General features: G+C 47.7%; 1 protein-coding gene across 1 annotated transcript in view; it reads left to right on the top strand.

Annotated features, from left to right (window-relative positions):
* LOC139419149 (glutamate receptor ionotropic, NMDA 2D-like) overlaps positions 1-23,364 on the top strand; it is a 131,184-nt gene that overhangs the window by 15,991 nt on the left and 91,829 nt on the right. The window contains exons 4-7 of the mRNA XM_071169120.1: positions 2,188-2,516; positions 7,538-7,652; positions 15,033-15,238; positions 16,010-16,175. Of these exons, the coding sequence (XP_071025221.1) occupies positions 2,188-2,516; positions 7,538-7,652; positions 15,033-15,238; positions 16,010-16,175 (816 nt within the window). The remainder of the gene's footprint in view (positions 1-2,187; positions 2,517-7,537; positions 7,653-15,032; positions 15,239-16,009; positions 16,176-23,364) is intronic.

Genomic DNA, 23,364 nt, shown 5'->3' on the forward strand with positions numbered 1-23,364 from the left:
TCTTTCTGTCCCTCCCGCTCTCCCTCTCTCCCCCCTCCCTCTCTATCTCCCAAGACTCTGCTGCTTTTAATAACATATGTCAGTGTTTAACCTCTTCCATTTCCCCTCAGGTGTGTTTCCTCTTTAGACCCCCCCCTTCTCTCATTCTCTCCATCCCCCACTGTCATATTGTCTCCCTCCTTGATCATGCTCAAACTCATTAACACATATGTGTCATCCCCCACCGTCTGTCATTAGTACGCTCATAAACACAGCAGTAACATCAGCTCTTACTTCTCTCCTTACTCTTCCTGTCTTCTCTCCCTCATTCTTACTCTTCCTGTCTTCTCCCCCTCCTCCTGTCTTCCCCATCCTCCTTACCCCTCCTCTCTTCTCTCCCTCCTCCTTACCCCTCCTGTCTTCTCTCGCTCCTCCTTACCCCTCCAGTCTTCTCTCCCTCCTCCTTACCCCTCCCGTCTTCTCCCCATCCTCCTTACTCTTCCTGTCTTCTCTCCCTCCTCCTTACCACTCCTGTCTTCTCCCCCTCCACCTTACACCTTCTGCATTCTCCCCCTACTCCTTACTCCTCCTGCCTTCTCCCCCTCCTCCTTACTCCACCTGCCTTCTCCCCCTCCACCTTACCCCTCCTGTCTTCTCCCCATCCTCCTTACCCCTCCTGTCTTCTCTCCCTCCTCCTTACCCCTCCCGTCTTCTCCCCATCCTCCTTACTCTTCCTGTCTTCTCCCCTTACTCATTACTCCTCCTGCCTTCTCCTCCTCCTCCTTATTCCTCCTGCCTTCTCCCCCTCCTCCTTACCCCTCCTGTCTTCTCCCCCTCCACCTTACACCTTCTGCCTTCTCCCCCTCCTCCTTATTCCTCCTGCCTTCTCCCCCTCCTCCTTACTCCTCCTGCCTTCTCCCTCTCCTCCTTACTCTTCCTGCCTTCTCCCCCTACTCCTTACTCCTCCTGCCTTCTCCCCTTACTCCTTACTCCTCCTGCCTTCTCCCCCTCCTCCTTACCCCTCCTGTCTTCTCTCCCTCCTCCTTACCCCTCCTGTCTTCTCCCCCTCCACCTTACTCCTCATGCCTTCTCCCCCTCCTCCTTACTCTTCCTGCCTTCTCCCCCTCCTCCTTACTCTTCTTGTCTCCCCCTACTCCTTACTCCTCCTGCCTTCTCCCCTCCTCCTTACCCCTCCTGCCTTCTCCCCCTCCTCCTTACTCCTCCTGCCTTCTCCCCCTCCTCCTTACTCTTCCTGCCTTCTCCCCCTCCTCCTTACTCTTCTTGTCTTCCCCTCCCCCTTACTCCTCCTGCCTTCTCCCCCTCCTCAAGCTTCTATCCTTTAACATTCACCTCACTAGTTAGTATAGCTTTGTCTTTCCCCTATAGGAGAGTCTTGTTGCTCCTTCTCTCTCTCTCTCTCTCTCTCTCTCTCTCTCTCTCTCTCTCTCTCTCTCTCTCTCTCTCTCTCTCTCTCTCTCTCTCTCTGTCCCCCTCCATATCCCATGGCCCTAATCTCACTACATAACCTGTATATCTCTCCTCTCCTCTTCCCCTCCTCTAGTAACCTCTGTCTCTCCATCTCTCCCTCCCCTTCCTCCTCTCTGTCTCCCTTGACCCTTGACCTTTACATATATCACTATTGTATATGTCTGTCTCCCCCTCCTCCCCTGCATTCTACTCCTCCAGGTAGACTGCTGTTCTGCCTCTCTCCCTCTCTCTCTCTCCAGCCTTCTGTCTCTCTCTCTCCCTGTCTCCCCTTATCTCACTATGTACCCATGTATCTCCCCTCTCCTCCTCCCCTGTATTCTACTCCTCCAGGTAGACTGCTGTTCTGTCCCTCTCCAACTCTCTCTCCAGCCTTCTGTCTCTCTCTCTCCCTGTCTCCCCTTATCTCACTATGTACCCATGTATCTCCCCTCTCCTCCTCCCCTGTATTCTACTCATCCAGGTAGACTGCTGTTCTGCCCCTCTCCAACTCTCTCTCCAGCCTTCTGTCTCTCTCTCTCCTTGTCTCCCCTTATCTCACTATGTACCCATGTATCTCCCATCTCCTCCTCCCCTGTATTCTACTCATCCAGGTAGTCTGCTGTTCTGCCCCTCTCCCTCTCTCTCTCCAGCCTTCTGTCTCTGTCTCTCCCTGTCTCCCCTTATCTCACTATGTACCCATGTATCTCCCCTCTCCTCCTCCCCTGTATTCCCCTCCACCAGGTACGTCTTCTCTACTGTTCCCAGGAGGAGGCCGAGCTGGTGTTTAAAGCAGCCTGGGCCGCGGGTCAGGCTGGACCCTCTCACATGTGGTTCGCTGTGGGGCCAGCCCTGTCCGGCCTTGGCATGGAGGGTCTCCCCAGGGCCCTGTTCGCCGTGCGTCCACAGGGTTGGAAGGACAAGCCCCGCATGAGGATCGCCCGGGGCGTGTCCATACTGACCCACGGAGCGGTGGCACTGCGCCGCGACTATGGGGCCTCTGGAGGGCCAAACTTTGTTACCAACTGCATGACGGAATCCAATCAAACACACAGGGTGCGGGGGAGGATGAGGTGAGGGGGGAGGAGGGATGGATGTAGAGGGGAAAAGGGGGAGCATGGGAGGTGGTTGGGGTGAGGGTAAAGAGGACAAGGTCTGCATAGGGGAGCATGCAGCCTAGTGGTTAAGAACATTGAGCCAGTAACCAAAATCTATGTAATTTAACCAGTAACCTAGCCAGTAACTAGGTGAAAAATCTGTGCCCTTGAACAAGGCACTTAAACCAAATTGCTCCTATAAACCACTCTGGATAAGAGTGTCTGCTAAATTACATAGATTTTTTAAAAGAGGATTAGGTATGCAAATAGAAGATACAGCCAAATGGTTCCAAAAGGAGAAGAGAAAGAACAGGAAAAGCAACCGATGGCAGATAACACCTTACGTACTGCTTCCTGCTGTTCACTGGCTGGAACTGCATCCTACTAGGATTCTCTCTGATGATCTATTTTCATATGATATAAATGTACTGGGATGACATGATGACACAACGGTCATAAAAACTACCTTGTCTTATTAACAAAATAAGTTGAAATTGTGCAAGGCCCCCAGGGATACAGGTGTCACTTCAAAGATCTACACTGACCAATCTGATGTTTGGTCATGTCTGACAAATTGTGGTCTGGCAGTAATATTGTAATAATGTTCTGCCTGCGGCTATGGAACCTGTTCACCAGGCGTGCTACCTGTCCCAGACCTTTCAACTCTCTAGAGACAGCAGGAGCGGTAGAGATACTCTTACTGATCGGCTATGAAAAGCCAACTGACATTTACTCCTGAGGTGCTGACTTGTTTCACCCTCTACAACCATTGTGATTATTATTATTTGACCATGCTGGTCATTTATGAACATTTGAACATCTTGGCCATGTTCTGTTATAATCTCCATCCGGCACACCCAGAAGAGGACTGGCCACCCATCATAGCCTGGTTCCTCTCTAGGTTTCTTCCTAGGTTTTGGCCTTTCCAGGGAGTTTTTCCTAGCCACCGTGCTTCTACACCTGCATTGCTTGCGGTTTGGGGTTTTAGGCTGGATTTCTGTACAGCACTTTGAGATATCAGCTGATGTAAGAAGGGCTATATAAATACATTTGATTTGAAATTTGATTTAATGTTTGCTTAATATCTGCAGAACTTTACATGGCCCAGCAGGGGAGTCTTGTACCCCCAAAATTGGAGGGGGTACATAGTATTAAAGGATGGCTGGGGGGTGGTCCAGAGGGGGGCTAGGCCCCTCGTCCTGAAGTTGGAGAATTTAGAATTTTTCAAATACCTGAAAAGCTTTTTCCTGCAATCCAGAGCCATAATCATTATGCTTAATTCTAGGTTATATATATATATATATATATATATACTGTTGAAGTCGGAAGTTTACATACATTTAGGTTGGAGTCTTTAAAACTCATTTTTCAACGATTCCACAAATTTCTTGTTAACTCTTGTAACTACCCATCCCGGATCCGGGAGAATTGTCAGCAACTACACTAATTAGCATAACGCAACAGTCAAATAATCTTACTAGAAAATATTCATATTCATGAAATCACAAGTGAAATATAACGAAACACAGCTTAGCCTTTTGTTAATCACCCTGTCGTCTCAGATTTTGAAATTATGCTTTACAGCGATAGCAAGACAAGCGTTTGTGTAAGTTTATCGATAGCCTAGCATAGCATTATGTCCAGCTAGCAGCAGGAAGCTTGGTCACGAAAATCAGAAAAGCAATCAAATTAACCGTTTACCTTTGATGATCTTCGGATCTTTTCACTGACGAGACTCCCAGTTAGACAGCAAATGTTCCTTTTGTTCCATAAAGATTATTTTTATACCCAAAATACCTCCGTTTTTTTGTCACGTTATGTTCAGAAATCCACCGGAAATAGCGGTCACGACAACGCCAAAAAAAATCCAAATTATATCCATAATATCGACAGAAACATGGCAAATGTTTTTTATAATCAATCCTCAAGGTGTTTTTCAAATATCTATTCCGGGAGGAAAAATGGCTACCTCTCTCTTTTACGCAATAATCACTCTGAGAGCCCTCAGCTGGCCACTTACACAATGTGTTCGTTTACGCTCATTCTTCAACATAAAGGCGGGGAACTACGTCTACTAAAGGCTGTAGACAACTTAGGGAAGACGTAGAAAAAGGAATCTGGTTGATATCCCTTTCAATGGGCAATAGGGATGCATAGAAAGACAGGGGTTTCAAAATAAGGGTCACTTCCTGATTGGATTTTTCTCAGGATTCAGTTCTGTTATACTCACAGACACTATTTTTGCAGTTTTGGAAACTTTAGAGTGTTTTCTATTCTAAGCTGTCAATTATATGCATATTCTAGCATCTGGTCCTGAGAAATAGGCAGTTTACTTTGGGAACGTTATTTTTCCAAAAATAAAAATAGTGCCCCCTAGCTTCAAGAGGTTAAAACAATAGTTTTTGCAAATCGATTAGGACATCTACTTTGTGTATGACACAAGTAATTTTCCAACAATTGTTTACAGACATATTATTTCCCTTATAATTCAGTGTATCACAAATCCAGTGGGGAAGAAGTTTACATACGCTAAGTTGACTGTGCCTTTAAACAGCTTGGAAAATTCCAGAAAATTATGTTATGGCTTTAGAATTTCTGATAGGCTAATTGACATCATTTGAGTCAACTGGAGGTGTACTGGTGGATGTATTTCTAGGCCTACCTTCAATACTCAGTGCCTCTTTGCTTGACATCATGGGAAAATCAAAAGAAATCATCCAAGACCTCAGAAAAAAATTGTAGACCTCCACAAGTCTGGTTCATCCTTGGGAGCAATTTCAAAATGCCTGACGGTACCACGTTCATCTGTACAAACATTAGTACGCAAGTTTAAACACCATGAGACCACGCAGCCGTTATACCACTCAGGAAGGAGACGCGTTCTGTCTCCTAGAGATGGACGTACTGTGGTGCGAAAAGTGAAAATCAATCCCAGAACAACAGCAAAGGACCTTGTGAAGATGCTGGAGGAAACAGGTACAAAAGTATCTATATCCACAGTAAAACGAGTCCTATATCGACATAACCTGAAAGGCCGCTCAGCAAGGAAGAAGCCACTGCTCAAAAGCCAGACTACAGTTTGCAACTGCACATGGGGACAAAGATTGTAATTTTTGGAGAAATGTTCTCTGGTCTGATGAAACAAAAATAGTGTTTGGCCATAATGACCATTGTGATGTTTGGAGGAAAAAGGGGGAGGCTTGCAAGCTGAAGAGCACCATCCCAACCGTGAAGCACGGGGGTGGCAGCATCATGTGGTGGGGGTGTTTTGCTGCAGGAGGGGCTGGTGCACTTCATAAAATATATGGCATCATGAGGTAGGAAAATTATGTGGATATATTGAAGCAACATCTCAAAATATCAGTCAGGAAGTTAAAGCTTGGTCGCAAATGGGTCTTCCAAACGGACAATGACCCCAAGCATACTTCCAAAGTTCTGGCAAAATGGCTTAAGGACAACAAAGTCAAGGTATTGGAGTGGCCATCACAAACCCTGACCTCAATCCTATAGAAAATTTGTGGGCAGAACTGAAAAAGAGCGTGTGAGCAAGGAGGCCTACCAACCTGACTCAGTTACACCAGCTCTGTCAGGAGGAATGGGCCAAAATTCACCCAATTTATTGTGGGAAGCTTGTGGAAGGCTACCGAAAATGGTTGACCCAAGTTCAACAATTTAAAGGCAATGCTGCCAAATACTAATTGAGTGTATGTAAACTTCTTGACCCACTGGGAATGTGATGAAAGAAATCAAATCTGAAATAAATCAGTCTCTCTACTATTATTCTAACATTACACATTCTTAAAATAAAGTGTTGATCCTAATTGACCTAAGACAGTGTTAAGAGAATTATGTTCTCAATGTTCATAAACTGAACTTCAATTAAACTACTCAGTCTGCAACCCAGAATTTGTAAGATTCTAGTTGAATGAAACAGACAGAGTCCCAGCCTACAATAGCCAGAATGTTTATTTACGAGAGCTCTGAAAATCATACAATGCACCTAGCCTTTTATACCTCACATTTGGTCATACCATACCCCATACCCCTTATAAATGCCCCTCCTCTTCTCTAACACTGTCAATGCTTTTTACTCCAACACATACATTGCTTATCATATCCTGCAACGTGTTACATAATCTACTGCAAGCCTAACGGTTTCTCCCCTGCCTGGGTGGAGAGACCTCCTTCCCTGTTATTAGTTTCACAGTGGTCACATGTTGTCTGCCACAGTTCCTTTTCTGTTAAACAGTTTCTCTTTTTCTATGCACAATTCTAGTCTTATGATTCAAATACATCTCACTCCATTATCCAGTGACTGGTTGGAGTACTGTTAGTTATTGCCTTAACATTAATTTGAAAGTATAAATAATTTAGTAATTATCTTACCATTACCTTAAACATATGAATCTCCATAACAGACAGGGTATTTTTACTAGGATTAAATGGCAGGAATTGTGAAAAAGTTGTATGTAAACTTCCGACTTCAACTGTATATATGTATTTATACAGTATCTAAGCATACCTCTTGAGCTGTCTGTATCCTCCTGAATGGTGTTTTCTTTAAGAAACTAAGTATGCTTCTATGCATCTTTGCTTAAATTGAAAGGAATGTGAGGGTTATTCAGTACATTTAGTAATTGCTTGCTTTTCTAAAGTCTATCAACCTTGCCAGCAGGCGTGCCAGCTAAGATAGTTAGATAAACTTAGTTAGATAAAGCTTAACTTGATGAACAGCCTGAAATGGCTTATTTGGAGCTAGTTATGAGATAGGGAACCAATCTGGGCTAAAGCCAACTTCATAAAATGTCTAGGTGGCTAGTAGAATTACAGAGAAAAAACATAAACATTTTGAACTTTCATATTTTTTTTTTAACATGAGAAATCTGAGGGGGCAGTTCATCTGTGGCCCAGAAGTCTCACTCACTGCACCGTCTGACTCTCTTTCTCCCTCTCTCTCTCTCCCTCCCCCTCACCCCACCCCTGTCTCCCAATGTCAGGTATTTCAGCAACATCACGTTGGGTGGCAGAGACTACTCTTTCGACAGTGACGGTTACCTGGCCAACCCCGTCCTAGAAGTCATCTCCTATACACCTGGAAAAGGCTGGGAGGATGTAAGGACCTTACATCACTTCTATTGTTGTGACTGTGACAGGCATCACTTCCTGTTGTTGTGCTGTGACTGGCATGTCTCCATTTAGGGCCATTTGGTTGTAGATTTGCAGATATTATCTTTTACATTTCCTGTTGTTTTGATGTCCAGGTGATTAGTACAGCAGAATTTTTTTTTGAGTGTCTTGAACCTTGTCAACAAGCACAATATAAACTTAACAGCAAGCAAGGGCAGGTCACAGAGGTTTGTGTTCATGTAAAGTTCACTGTGGTTATCCGTGCCTGAGGTGGGCACGAGACTGACCGCTGATCGTTTGGCCTCTTTCTTTCTCCCTGCTGCGTGTGTTGACTCTCTCTTGTCTCTTTGAGTTTTAGCATCTCCTCGCCGATGTTCAATATAGCCAACGCGCACGCGCATACGCACACACACACGCACACAAACACACACACGTTATCCATGGTTGTTATTTTCTTCTAGTTTCAGTTTTCACTGCTTCCTATGTCTGATGAGCTTCTCCTCTCGACAGCTGAACTTCTCTCTTTATTCTCAAACAATGACATCCGATTTCTCCATAAGCACTGTACAATCTCCATACACTAGTTGTCAGTCTGTCTCCCTTCATATCTGTTTGTGTCCTGGTATGCTGCAGTGTGCTTGGATAATGGTCTTTGGTTGGTAAAAACATCAAACGCAGGCTTTACAGTAGGAGCTTCTCTGGTCTGGTTGTTGGGTAATTGGATCGTTGTTTATTCTCATTTGAATGGCAGCAGATCCCAGCTCCTGGAGAATGTGTCTGTCTGTCTGTCTGTCTGTCTGTCTGTCTGTCTGTCTGTCTGTCTGTCTGTCTGTGTCTGTCTGTCTGTCTGTCTGTCTGTCTGTCTGTCTGTCTGTCTGTCTGTCTGTCTGTCTGTCTGTCTGTCTGTCTGTCTGTCTGTCTGTCTGTCTCAACCTATATTAGAGGTGTTAGCCATGACATGATCCCATAGGTACATCTAGCCTCAAATCAAATCAAAGTTTATTTGTCACGTGCGCTGAATACCACAGGTATACCTTACAGTGAAATGCTTATTTACAGGCTCTAACCAATAGTTCAAAAAAGGTATTAGGTGAACAATAGGTAGGTAAAGGAATAAAAACAACAGTAAAAAGACAGTGAAAAACAATAGTGAAGCTATATACAGTAGTGAGGCTATAAAAGTAGTGAGGCTACATACAGACACCGGTTAGTCAGGCTGATTGAGGTAGTATGTACATGTAGATATGGTTAAAGTGACTATGCATATATGACACAATGCAAATAGTCCGGGTAGCCATTTGATTACCTGTTTTTGTCCTAGACTTGGCACTCCGGTACCGCTTGCCATGCGGTAGTAGAGAGAACAGTATATGACTGGGGTGGCTGGGGTCACAATTTTTAGGGCCTTCCTCTGACACCACCTGGTGTAGAGGTCCGAGATGGCAGGCAGCTTAGCCCCAGTGATGTACTGGGCCTTAAGCACTACCCTCTGTAGTGCCTTGCGGTCGGAGGCTGAGCAATTGCCGTACCAGGCAGTGATGCAACCAGTCAGGATGCTCTCGATGTTGCAGCTGTAGAACCTTTTGAGGATCTCAGGACCCATACCAAATCTTTTTAGTTTCCTGAGGGGGAATAGGCGTTGTCGTGCCCTCTTTACTCTCTTGGTGTGTTTGGAGCATTCTAGTTTGTTGGTGATGTGGACAGCAAGGAACTTGAAGCTCTCAACCTGCACCACTACAGCCCCGTCGATGAGAATGGGGGCGTACTCGGTCCTTATTTTCCTGTAGTCCACAATCATCTCCTTAGTCTTGGTTACGTTGGGGGATAGGTTGTTATTCTGGCACCACCCGGCCAGGTCTCTGACCTCCTCCCTACAGGCTGTCTCATTGTTGTCGGTGATCAGGCATACCACTGTTGTGTCGTCTGCAAACTTAAAGATGGTGATGGAGTCATGCCTGGCCATGCAGTCGTGGGTGAACAGGGAGTACAGGATTGGACTGAGCACGCACTTCTGGGGGGCTCCAGTGTTGAGGATCAGCATGGCAGATGTGTTGCTACCTATCCGTCAGGAAGTCCAGGATCCAGTTGCAGGGGGAGGTGTTTAGTCCCAGGATCCTTAGCTTAGTGATGAGCTTCGAGGATACTATGGTGTTGATTGCTGAGCTGTAGTCAATGAATAGCATTCTCACATAAGTGTTCCTTTTGTCCAAGTGGGAAAGGGCAGTGTGGAGTGCAATAGAGATGGCATCATCTGTGGATTTGTTTGGGCGGTATGCAAATTGGAGTGGGTCTAGGGTTTCTTGGATAATGGTGTTGATGTGTGCCATTACCAGCCTTTCAAAGCACTTCATGGCTATGGATGTGAGTGCTATGGGCCTGTAATCATTTAAGCAGTTTGCCTTTGTGTTCTTGGGCGCAGGGACTATGGTGGTCTGCTTGAAACATGTTGGTATTACAGACTCAATCAGGGACATTTTGAAAATGTCAGTGAAGACACCTGCCACTTGGTTAGCACATGCCCGGAGCACACGTCCTGGTGTTGACCTGTTTAAAGGTCTTACTCACGTCGGCTACGGAGAGCGTGATCACACAGTCATCCGGAACAGCTGATGCTCTCATGCTTGCCTCAGTGTTACTAGCCTCGAAGCGAGCATAGAAGCATAGATTTAGCTCGCCTGGTATGCTCGTGTCACTGGACAGCTCACGGCTGTGCTTCCCTTTGTAGTCTGTAATAGTTTGCAAGCCCTGCCATATAAAATGACAGTCGGAGCCGGTGTAGTTTGATTCAATCTCAGCCCTGTATTGACGCTTTGCCTGTTTGATGGTTCGTCACAGGGCATAGCAAGATTTATTGTAAGCTTCCGGGTTCGAGTCCCGCACCTTGAAAGCGGCAGCTCTGCCCTTTAGCTCAGTGCGAATGTTGCCTGTAATCCATGGCTTCTGGTTGGGGTATGTACATACAGTCACTGTGGGGACGATGTCCTCGATGCACTTCTTGATAAAGCCAGTGACTGATGTGGTGTACTCCTCAATGCCATCAGAAAAATCCCGTAATTTGTTGCAGTCTGTGATAGCAACCGACCCATATTAGAGGTCTTAGCCATGGCAGGATTCCATTGGTACGTTTAGCCTCAACCTGTATTAGAGGTGTTAGCCATGGCAGGTTTCCATAGGTACATCTAGCCTCAACCTATATTAGAGGTGTTAGCCATGGCAGGTTTCCATAGGTACATCTAGCCTCAACCTATATTAGAGGTGTTAGCCATGGCAGGTTTCCATAGGTACATCTAGCCTCAACCTATATTAGAGGTGTTAGCCATGGCAGGTTTCCATAGGTACATCAAGCTTCCTGCTGCTCAGCAGACAGGAGCTAAGTAACAATGTAGTCTACATGTAGTGATGCAAACCTACATCTGTCCTACAGCCTCTCTGTTCTCCTCCTTGGTTGGTTGGTTGGTTGGATGGCTGATTGGTTGGTTGGTAGGTTGGGCTCGTTTAAAGGGCAGACAACAGCGTGTTGAGCCGTGGCCTGTGTGTGATGTTAGAAGGAAAACACCTGAGCAGGACGTGTGTTCTGTGTTTCTGTTTAATACTGCAGGGTTTTACCACTGTCACTATCAGTGAGGAGGGAGACGCTCAGAATGCTCTTCGTAAAACACACACACCTTCTTCCATCCCACACATCTACATTCCGCCACACACACACACACACACACACACACACACACACACACACACACACACACACACACACACACACACACACACACAAACACACAGTGGTGGATCTCAGCCTCCTGCTGATTGTAACAGTCCACCAGAGTCCAGTTTCAGCGTGTTTTAACATGCTGACTTCTGCCATTTCCTTTGAAACCCTTTCAATTAGGAGCTCTGCACTGCCCCTCAGTCTTAGAGCAAACCCAGGAGAAGACACACACACACACACACACACACACACACACACACACACACACACACACACACACACACACACACACACACACACACACACAAATGCACACACACACAAAGCGGATAAGACACCTCTATATGCCTATTCTGCACATCCACGCTGTTGGCTCTCACTGAATATTTAATGTTCTCTTTACAATAACTGCACCATTACCTAGCACCCGGGAGGGGAGCACCCAGCTCTGGCTTAGAACACAGAAACACTGCAGAACACTGCTAAACATTACCTAGCACTAACACTGCTCTCCTGTCCTCTGTCGGAGCAACACTGCTAAACATTACCCAGCACTAACACTGCTCTCCTGTCCTCTGTAGGAGCAACACTGCTAAACATTACTCAGCACTAACACTGCTCTCCTGTCCTCTGTGGGAGCAACACTGCTAAACATTACTCAGCACAAACACTGCTCTCCTGTCCTCTGTAGGAGCAACACTGCTAAACATTACTCAGCACTAACACTGCTCTCCTGTCCTCTGTAGGAGCAACACTGCTAAACATTACTCAGCACTAACACTGCTCTCCTGTCCTCTGTAGGAGCAACACTGCTAGGCTAGCACAGCAGCATTCACTATGGTACTGAAAGTTGTTCAACATTATCAACAAACCAAAAAGCGCTGACACAGCTTGTTTCTACTAAAGAAACACTGCACAAGGGGTTTTGAACGTTGCTGATTATGGTTGAGCTCTTTTTTCCTTCAGAATCGTATTTTATTTTAGACATGTTTTCTTTATGTACACCTTCACGGAACAGTTTTTCTTGGGAGCGTATAGGTTTTGTGGACATTTATTTGTTTTCTCCTATTGAACTCAACCTTAATCTTTATATATCTGTCCTGCAGCTGATCTAGTGGCTGGTTTATGTAGTTAAAGTTATTCAGTCAGAACATCAGCTTGGTACACTATATTCAATCCCAGGCTACAGTACTCCTTTTCCAGATCACTGCACTCAATAGTGGCAAGACAAAGACTTTAGATCTGTTGAAAGACCTCAGTCTGAAGGGGAACACTGTTGTTCAGTTCTAGTGTGAGGTCTTCTTTATGTGTCTCTTGATGCTTAAATTGGAATAACTCTTTATGGCAGTGTGTGGATTATCGCTATCTCAATACCCCTGGTTTGGTTGGTGGTTGGTGGTTGGTGTGTGTGTGTGTGTGTGTGTGTGTGTGAGTGTGTGTGTGTGTGGTTGAGAGAATCCTGGGTCTGAATGTTCTCTTCCTGTCTGTTGACTGTCTGCTTCGTCTGAGGGGGATGTGGTTGAAACGCTGTCAGACCTCTTATTTCTTTACTCACTGGTTCACATATAGTACAATATAATAAACTGGATGGCATTCTCACTGGTTCACATATAGTACAGTACAATATAATAAACTGGATGGCATTCTCACTGGTTCACATAAAGTACAGTACAATATAATAAACTGGATGGCATTCTCACTGGTTCACATATAGTACAGTACAATATAATAAACTGGATGGCATTCTCACTGGTTCACATATAGTACAGTACAATATAATAAACTGGATGGCATTCTCACTGGTTCACATATAGTACAGTACAATATAATAAACTGGATGGCATTCTCACTGGTTCACATATAGTACAGTACAATATAATAAACTGGATGGCATTCTCACTGGTTCACATATAGTACAGTACAATATAATAAACTGGATGGCATTCTCACTGGTTCACATATAGTACAGTACAATATAATAAACTGGATGGCATTCTCACTGGTTCACATATAGTACAGTACAATATAATAAACTGGATGGCATTCTCACTGGTTCACATATAGTACAGTACAATATAATAAACTGGATGGCATTCTCACTGGTTCACATATAGTACAGTACAATATAATAAACTGGATGGCATTCTCACTGGTTCACATATAGTACAGTACAATATAATAAACTGGATGGCATTCTCACTGGTGATTTTAGCATGTAAATCTTGGTGGGGGGAAAACATGTAATGTGGGATGTATGCCAGCAAAGCCACTACACTACACAACACTAAACAATACATGAATTGCACTATAACGGTGACAAACGATGCCCACAAACTGTTAGGGCCTACATAAAGCTGCCCCAACAGTAGAGTCACAACAGCAGTCCAAACACCTTACCACCGCTACACCTGGCTTTCAGCGGAGCCTTGTCTGGCAGCGAAACAGTTCATTCAGCCTCATTTACTGCCTTTAAAAAATACATAGCTGATATGGCTGACTTGCTTAAACAAATGTGGTTTCTGCTGACAATTGAGATGTACAGTACAAGCTATGGCGTAAGGGGACAACAAGTGGATACGGCAATGCCTCATTTCGATTATGACATTAAAAAGCGAGCTAGGATAGACATAGTCATTATAACTATTTGTTCAGCACTTTTGAAATGTACAGCATCAGAATTCAGAACATGGGCCGTTCTTACAGCGTTCTCCCTGTACACCAAGTCAGAACCGTAGGATAGCTCTTACAATATTCAATGATTATATTTCTCGAAAACAGGTTATAGGCTAGATATACACCACCAAGTCAGAAGAGTAGGTGAAATTAATAGGTGAAAATAGACCAAATTATTAGGGTGAGGCACATGGGCCACTAACAACTTACTACACAACATACACTTAGTAGTACTTTCTTAGCTACAGTATACATATCTCCCTGTCATATTACATAATTTATGCAGCAGCATACAAGACATTTTTGGTCTCACCTTGTTGTGCTGTGTTCACTTGAACAGGACGGTGGCCCGGCGGCCCTTCGTGAGCAAATTTTGTCATCAAACTATGTCATCAAAGTCTGTCGTTCTCTGGATGCTTTCTAAACAACTGCTTGATGATGACTGCTTGTCTAGCTTGCTCCCTAAGATTTTGAAAGTATGATTTTGACATGATCAGTCCAATCAAAGCTAAGATAGATATAATGTGATTTGACATCATTTTATCTGTGGCCAATGACCTAGAGCCTTCTTGGATGGGCACTTCTAATGTAACTCTATGGCAGCACCCAATGGGCTAGAATTTTCTACCTCTAGACTTGGTGGTGACGTAGTGTTCCCATGAGTGACGGAGCACTGAGCCAATAACAGCGCAACGCTCCGTATTTTCTGCTGGCTTGCCCCACCACAGAAAGCACTAAGCTAGGCTGAAACACCTGCATTTTGGAGCTGACTTACTGAAGAAAAGAAAAAAGAGACCATGTTTGTATGCAACTTTATTATCTCAATGATATATAGATATTTTTTTGCATTGTTTGCAAACTGATATGTATTGATGCCAAAATAACTGTTTGCAAAACAGGAAAGCTGCGACTGATGTGACAGGAGTTGGTTGAAAGGAGTGTGTTTGTGTGTGTCCTGTCTAACCCACTCCCTTCTCTTTCCCCAGGTAGGGATGTGGGAGAACGGTAAGTTGGATTTGGTTTATCCAGCGTGGTCGCGTTACGGTCCATTCCTCCAACCGCCTGATGGCGCCCAGCACCTGCGCGTGGTCACTCTGGAGGAACGTCCGTTTGTCATCGTGGAGCTGGCTGACGCCGCCTCCAACACCTGCATCAGAGACTCTGTACCCTGCCGACGACCCCTCAACGCCAGGTCAGAAGGCAGGGGTGACGGGTCAAATTAGACAATTATGTTCCTGTCCAATACACAATAAAATACATTCCTTACCCTGGGACACTTCATCAGGGGACTGTCCAGGGTCTTGGAGGACACAGTAAAATACGGATCATCCCCCTAGTGACACACATACAGTACAGTGGCAACAAGACCCCCCTGGAGGCAAACACATTAGCAAAATGGAACTGTCGTTTTTCACAGATCGACCTTCATAATATCATGTGTCTCCAGTGTAACATATGACATAATCACTTTCATGGTGTATTGAACACAAACAATCACATATTAACCCTCCACTCTCCACATTACCTCTCATCCTTCTCGATCGTGTAGTGGTGAGTGTGAGCCCAGATGGTATATAGGGTTATATGTGATTCAGTTGAAGATATATGGGGGTTGAATTGGACACAAACACAATAGAGCTGCAGTAGAGGTCCACGGGTCACGGTTCACCACCTCTAGGAAGGATGAGAACAATTATCATGTGGCAGCACAATTTGACTCTCACTTAAAGGCATAGCCCTGACTGAGGAAGAGAGACATTCTTTGTCTTAAATATAACAACATATTTTAAAGGTTATATTCTCTCACTCTCTCACTTTCTCTCACTCACTCACTCACTCACTCCCTCTTTCTCTTTCTTTCTTTCTTTCTCTCAATCTCTCTCTCTCTCTCTCTCTCTCTCTCTCTCTCTCTCTCTCTCTTTCCTCTCCTGCACCTTGTCTCCCTCTTCCTTCCTTCCTCCAGTATTCCTGTCCAGGATCCCCCAAAGAAACAGTGCTGTAAGGGCTTCTGCATCGACATCCTCAAACGATTGGCCAAGATCGTGGGTTTCACCTATGACCTCTACCTGGTGACCAATGGAAAGCACGGGAAGAAGATTGATGGAGTGTGGAACGGCATGATTGGAGAGGTGAGTAAAACGTGAATGATTGATTAGACATTGTTTAGACATTGGTAGGCTACAGTACGTAGTTCTTCTTGACCATAATAGTTGTTGGGAAAAGGTCAAAGCTACTTTCCACAGCAGCTGTCATCAGAGAGGAGAGGAGCACTGAGACAGCTGTCGCTAGAGAGGAGAGGAGCACTGAGACAGCTGTCGCTAGAGAGGAGAGGAGCACTGAGACAGCTGTCGCTAGAGAGGAGAGGAGCACTGAGACAGCTGTCGCTAGAGAGGAGAGGAGCACTGAGACAGCTGTCGCCAGAGAGGAGAGGAGCACTGAGACAGCTGTCGCCAGAGAGGAGAGGAGCACTGAGACAGCTGTCGCCAGAGAGGAGAGGAGCACTGAGACAGCTGTCGCCAGAGAGGAGAGGAGCACTGAGACAGCTGTCGCCAGAGAGAAGAGGAACACTGAGACAGCTGTCGCTAGAGAGGAGAGGAGCACTGAGACAGCTGTCGCCAGAGAGGAGAGGAGCACTGAGACAGCTGTCGCTAGAGAGGTTAGGAGCACTGAGACAGCTGTCGCCAGAGAGGAGAGGAGCACTGAGACAGCTGTCGCCAGAGAGGAGAGGAGCACTGAGACAGCTGTCGCCAGAGAGGAGAGGAGCACTGAGACAGCTGTCGCCAGAGAGGAGAGGAGCACTGAGAAAGCTGTCGCTAGAGAGGAGAGGAGCACTGAGACAGCCGTCGCCAGAGAGGAGAGGAGCACTGAGACAGCTGTCGTCAGAGAGGAGAGGAGCACTGAGACAGCCGTCGCCAGAGAGGAGAGGAGCACTGAGACAGCTGTCGCCAGAGAGAAGAGGAGCACTGAGACAGCTGTCGTCAGAGAGGAGAGGAGCACTGAGACAGCTGTCGCCAGAGAATAGAGGAGCACTGAGACAGCTGTCGCCAGAGAGGAGAGGAGCACTGAGACAGCTGTCGCCAGAGAGGAGAGGAGCACTGAGACAGCTGTCGCTAGAGAGGAGAGGAGCACTGAGACAGCTGTCGCCAGAGAGGAGAGGAGCACTGAGACAGCTGTCGCCAGAGAGGAGAGGAGCACTGAGACAGCTGTCGTCAGAGAGGAGAGGAGCACTGAGACAGCCGTCGCCAGAGAGGAGAGGAGCACTGAGACAGCTGTCGCCAGAGAGAAGAGGAGCACTGAGACAGCCGTCGTCAGAGAGGAGAGGAGCACTGAGACAGCTGTCACCAGAGAGGAGAGGAGCACTGAGACAGCTGTCGCCAGAGAGGAGAGGAGCACTGAGACAGCTGTCTCCAGAGAGGAGAGGAGCACTGAGACAGCTGTCGCCAGAGAGGAGAGGAGCACTGAGACAGCTGTCGCCAGAGAGGAGAGGAGCACTGAGACAGCATCGCTAGAGAGGAGAGGAGCACTGAGACAGCTGTCGCTAGAGAGGAGAGGAGCACTGAGACAGCTGTCGTCAGAGAGGAGAGGAGCACTGAGACAGCTGTCGCCAGAGAGGAGAGGAGCACTGAGACAGCTGGCGCTAGAGAGGAGAGGAGCACTGAGACAGCTGTCGTCAGAGAGGAGAGGAGCACTGAGACAGCTGTCGCCAGAGAGGAGAGGAGCACTTAGACAGCTGTCGCCAGAGAGGAGAGGAGCACTGAGACAGCTGGCGCCAGAGAGGAGAGGAGCACTGAGACAGCTGTCGCTAGAGAGGAGAGGAGCACTGAGACAGCTGTCGCCAGAGAAGAGAGGAGCACTGAGACAGCTATCATCAGAGAGGAGAGGAGCACTGAGACAGCCGTCGCCAGAGAGGAGAGGAGCACTGAGACAGCTGTTGTCAGAGAGGAGAGGAGCACTGAGACAGCTGTCGCTAGAGAGGAGAGGAGCACTGAGACAGCTGTCGCCAGAGAGGAGAGGAGCACTGAGACAGCTGTCGCCAGAGAGGAGAGGAGCACTGAGACAGCTGTCGCCAGAGAGGAGAGGAGCACTGAGACAGCTGTCGCCAGAGAGGAGAGGAGCACTGAGACAGCTGTCGCTAGAGAGGAGAGGAGCACTGAGACAGCTGTCGCCAGAGAGGAGAGGAGCACTGAGACAGCTGTCGCCAGAGAGGAGAGGAGCACTGAGACAGCTGTCGTCAGAGAGGAGAGGAGCACTGAGACAGCCGTCGCCAGAGAGGAGAGGAGCACTGAGACAGCTGTCGCCAGAGAGAAGAGGAGCACTGAGACAGCTGTCGTCAGAGAGGAGAGGAGCACTGAGACAGCTGTCACCAGAGAGGAGAGGAGCACTGAGACAGCTGTCGCCAGAGAGGAGAGGAGCACTGAGACAGCTGTCGCCAGAGAGGAGAGGAGCACTGTGACAACTGTCGCTAGACAGGAGAGGAGCACTGAGACAGCTGTCACCAGAGAGGAGAGGAGCACTGAGACAGCTGTCGCCAGAGAGGAGAGGAGCACTGAGACAGCTGTCGTCAGAGAGGAGAGGAGCACTGAGACAGCCGTCGCCAGAGAGGGAGGAGCACTGAGACAGCTGTCGCCAGAGAGGAGAGGAGCACTGAGACAGCCGTCGTCAGAGAGGAGAGGAGCACTGAGACAGCTGTCGCCAGAGAGAAGAGGAGCACTGAGACAGCTGTCGTCAGAGAGGAGAGGAGCACTGAGACAGCTGTCGCCAGAGAGAAGAGGAGCACTGAGACAGCCGTCGTCAGAGAGGAGAGGAGCACTGAGACGGCTGTCGCCAGAGAGGAGAGGAGCACTGAGACAGCTGTCGCTAGAGAGGAGAGGAGCTCTGAGACAGCTGTCGCTAGAGAGGAGAGGAGCACTGAGACAGCTGTCGTCAGAGAGGAGAGGAGCACTGAGACAGCTGTCGCTAGAGAGGAGAGGAGCACTGAGACAGCTGTCGCCAGAGAGGAGAGGAGCACTGAGACAGCTGTCGCTAGAGAGGAGAGGAGCACTGAGACAGCTGTCGCTAGAGAGGAGAGGAGCACTGAGACAGCTGTCGCCAGAGAGGAGAGGAGCACTGAGACAGCTGTCGCCAGAGAAGAGAGGAGCACTGAGACAGCCGTCGTCAGAGAGGAGAGGAGCACTGAGACAGCTGTCGCCAGAGAGGAGAGGAGCACTGTGACAGCTGTCGCTAGAGAGGAGAGGAGCACTGAGACAGTTGTCGCCAGAGAGGAGAGGAGCACTGAGACAGCTGTCGCCAGAGAGGAGAGGAGCAGTGAGACAGCTGTCGCCAGAGAGGAGAGGAGCACTGTGACAGCTGTCGCCAGAGAGGAGAGGAGCACTGAGACAGCTGTCGTCAGAGAGGAGAGGAGCACTGAGACAGCTGTCACCAGAGAGGAGAGGAGCACTGAGACAGCTGTCGCCAGAGAGGAGAGGAGCACTGAGACAGCTGTCGCCAGAGAGGAGAGGAGCAGTGAGACAGCTGTCGCCAGAGAGGAGAGGAGCACTGAGACAGCTGTCGCCAGAGAGGAGAGGAGCACTGAGACAGCTGTCGCTAGAGAGGAGAGGAGCACTGTGACAGCTGTCGCTAGAGAGGAGAGGAGCACTGAGACAGCTGTCACCAGAGAGGAGAGGAGCACTGAGACAGCTGTCGCCAGAGAGAAGAGGAGCACTGAGACAGCTGTCGTCAGAGAGGAGAGGAGCACTGAGACAGCTGTCGCCAGAGAGAAGAGGAGCACTGAGACAGCCGTCGTCAGAGAGGAGAGGAGCACTGAGACGGCTGTCGCCAGAGAGGAGAGGAGCACTGAGACAGCTGTCGCTAGAGAGGAGAGGAGCTCTGAGACAGCTGTCGCTAGAGAGGAGAGGAGCACTGAGACAGCTGTCGTCAGAGAGGAGAGGAGCACTGAGACAGCTGTCGCTAGAGAGGAGAGGAGCACTGAGACAGCTGTCGCCAGAGAGGAGAGGAGCACTGAGACAGCTGTCGCTAGAGAGGAGAGGAGCACTGAGACAGCTGTCGCTAGAGAGGAGAGGAGCACTGAGACAGCTGTCGCCAGAGAGGAGAGGAGCACTGAGACAGCTGTCGCCAGAGAAGAGAGGAGCACTGAGACAGCCGTCGTCAGAGAGGAGAGGAGCACTGAGACAGCTGTCGCCAGAGAGGAGAGGAGCACTGTGACAGCTGTCGCTAGAGAGGAGAGGAGCACTGAGACAGTTGTCGCCAGAGAGGAGAGGAGCACTGAGACAGCTGTCGCCAGAGAGGAGAGGAGCAGTGAGACAGCTGTCGCCAGAGAGGAGAGGAGCACTGTGACAGCTGTCGCCAGAGAGGAGAGGAGCACTGAGACAGCTGTCGCCAGAGGAGAGGAGCACTGAGACAGCTGTCGCCAGAGAGGAGAGGAGCACTGAGACAGCTGTCGCCAGAGAGGAGAGGAGCACTGAGACAGCTGTCGCCAGAGAGGAGAGGAGCACTGAGACAGCTGTCGCCAGAGAGGAGAGGAGCACTGAGACAGCTGTCGCTAGAGAGGAGAGGAGCACTGAGACAGCTGTCGCCAGAGAGGAGAGGAGCACTGAGACAGCTGTCGCCAGAGAGGAGAGGAGCACTGAGACAGCTGTCGCTAGAGAGGAGAGGAGCACTGAGACAGCTGTCGCCAGAGAGGAGAGGAGCACTGAGACAGTTATCTCCAGAGAGGAGAGGAGCACTGAGACAGCTGTCGTCAGAGAGGAGAGGAGCACTGAGACAGCCGTCGCCAGAGAGGAGAGGAGCACTGAGACAGCTGTCGCCAGAGAGAAGAGGAGCACTGAGACAGCTGTCGTCAGAGAGGAGAGGAGCACTGAGACAGCTGTCACCAGAGAGGAGAGGAGCACTGAGACAGCTGTCGCCAGAGAGGAGAGGAGCACTGAGACAGCTGTCGTCAGAGAGGAGAGGAGCACTGAGACAGCCGTCGCCAGAGAGGGAGGAGCACTGAGACAGCTGTCGCCAGAGAGGAGAGGAGCACTGAGACAGCCGTCGTCAGAGAGGAGAGGAGCACTGAGACAGCTGTCGCCAGAGAGGAGAGGAGCACTGAGACAGCCGTCGTCAGAGAGGAGAGGAGCACTGAGACAGCTGTCGACAGAGAGGAGAGGAGCACTGAGACAGCTGTCGCCAGAGAGGAGAGGAGCACTGAGACAGCTGTCGTCAGAGAGGAGAGCAGCTGTCGCCAGAGAGGAGAGGAGCACTGAGACTTGGCACACTGTCTGCTGCCATTACAAATAACATTTGATTGATTGGATGGCTGATAATTGATGGATTAGAGTCACATGACTGTTCCTCTGGTTCAGAGGTCATGATTTATGGAAGTTAAGGACCTTCTAAGGTGGTTTTTCTTCCTGGTTGGAAGGTCTGGCTAGCTGTTTCTGTGTGTTTCACTGTTGTACGACTATAGCTTTGCATGAGAATGTACGTGTGTGTAGCACTGCGCATGTGTTTGTGTTGTTCCTCAGTGTGTGTGTAGGTTGCTGTAGCTTAACTTAGTGTGTGTGTGTGTGTGTGTGTGTGTGTGTGTATGTTCAAGCGTTCCCTGGCCTATGCTGCTGCCTCCGGGGCAACCAGTTAAACGCTGGGTGTCACATCAGTCACAGGCAGAGTTATGGGCTCTTAACCACAGCCAGCACTTACAGACATACATTGTTTATTACACACACACACACACACACACACACACACACACACACACACACACACACACACACACACACACACACACACACACACACACACACACACACACACACACATACACACACACACACACACACACACACACTGTGAGCGAGTAGGACAGGGGGGTGATTTTTGGTGGAAGTGTCCCGCTGCACCTCCTCAGGTCCCACGGGGAACGCTGGTGCAGCCTGGTTGTCATGGCAGCAGAAACAATCTCACTCCCTACTCAACTTCTTCTTTATCTGCAATCTTTATGACTTGAACCAGGGCCAATGGTGTCTGTCCACCTATATTCACATGCAAATGGTGAAGTGTGTTTTATTTTCTCAGACTAATTTCTGTCTTTTGATCAGATGTTTCAAAGCCTGCCGTTCTTTGATCAGGTAGCTAATCCAGAGACTTGAAGAGGGGAGTGTGTGTTGCATTGCTGCTCGCTCCCCCTTTTCTGCTGATAAACTCTGAAATGAGAAGGTGCCGTGTCTAACGCAGATTAACATTTCACTTATTCAATCAGCTGACACAGCAGTTTTTGATTTAGATGGGGGGGGGGGGGGGGGGCTAACTCACTTTGTGTGATGAAGAGATGCGAAGCAGGAGACACGTGGCTGGTGTTTACACTGTGTTGTAGCCCATTCAGCAGACTACATAAGGTGCTAACCAATATCTAGGGTCATACAGGTTATAGGTCAGGGATCATCAACTATATTCAGTCTCGGGCCGATTTGTTATTGAGTGGATGGGTGTATTGACGAGGCAAAGAATGATAGGGGTTGTTTTTAGACCTGTGTTATAATAATGTGTTATGTGACCAGTGTACCCCTCTATCTCTCTGAATGTAGTTTATCCAATAATAATGTGTTATGTGGCAGTGTACCCCTCTATCTCTCTGAATTTAGTTTATCCTATAATAATGTGTTATGTGACCAGTGTACCCCTCTATCTCTCTGAATGTAGTTTCTCCTATAATAATGTGTTATGTGACCAGTGTACTCCTCTATCTCTCTGATTGTAGTTTATCCTATAGTAATGTGTTATGTGACCAGTGTACCCCTCTATCTCTCTGAATGTAGTTTATCCTATAATAATGTGTTATAAGGCCAGTGTACCCCTCTATCTCTCTGAATGTAGTTTATCCTATAATAATGTGGTATAAGACCAGTGTACCCCTCTATCTCTCTGACTGTAGTTTATCCTATAATAATGTGTTATAAGACCAGTGTACCCCTCTATCTCTCTGAATGTAGTTTATCCTATAATAATGTGTTATAAGGCCAGTGTACCCCTCTATCTGTCTGAATGTAGTTTATCCTATAATAATGTGTTATAAGGCCAGTGTACCCCTCTATCTCTCTGAATTTAGTTTATCCTATAATAATGTGTTATGTGGCAGTGTACCCCTCTATCTCTCTGAATGTAGTTTATCCTATAATAATGTGTTATAATACCAGTGTACCCCTCTATCTCTCTGAATGTAGTGTATCCTATAATAATGTGTTATAAGACCAGTGTACCCCTGTATCTCTCTGAATGTAGTTTATCCTATAATAATGTGTTATGTGGCAGTGTACCCCTCTATCTCTCTGAATGTAGTTTATC

The sequence above is a fragment of the Oncorhynchus clarkii genome, chromosome 2 (assembly GCF_045791955.1).
Source record: "Oncorhynchus clarkii lewisi isolate Uvic-CL-2024 chromosome 2, UVic_Ocla_1.0, whole genome shotgun sequence".
NCBI lineage: Eukaryota > Metazoa > Chordata > Actinopteri > Salmoniformes > Salmonidae > Oncorhynchus > Oncorhynchus clarkii.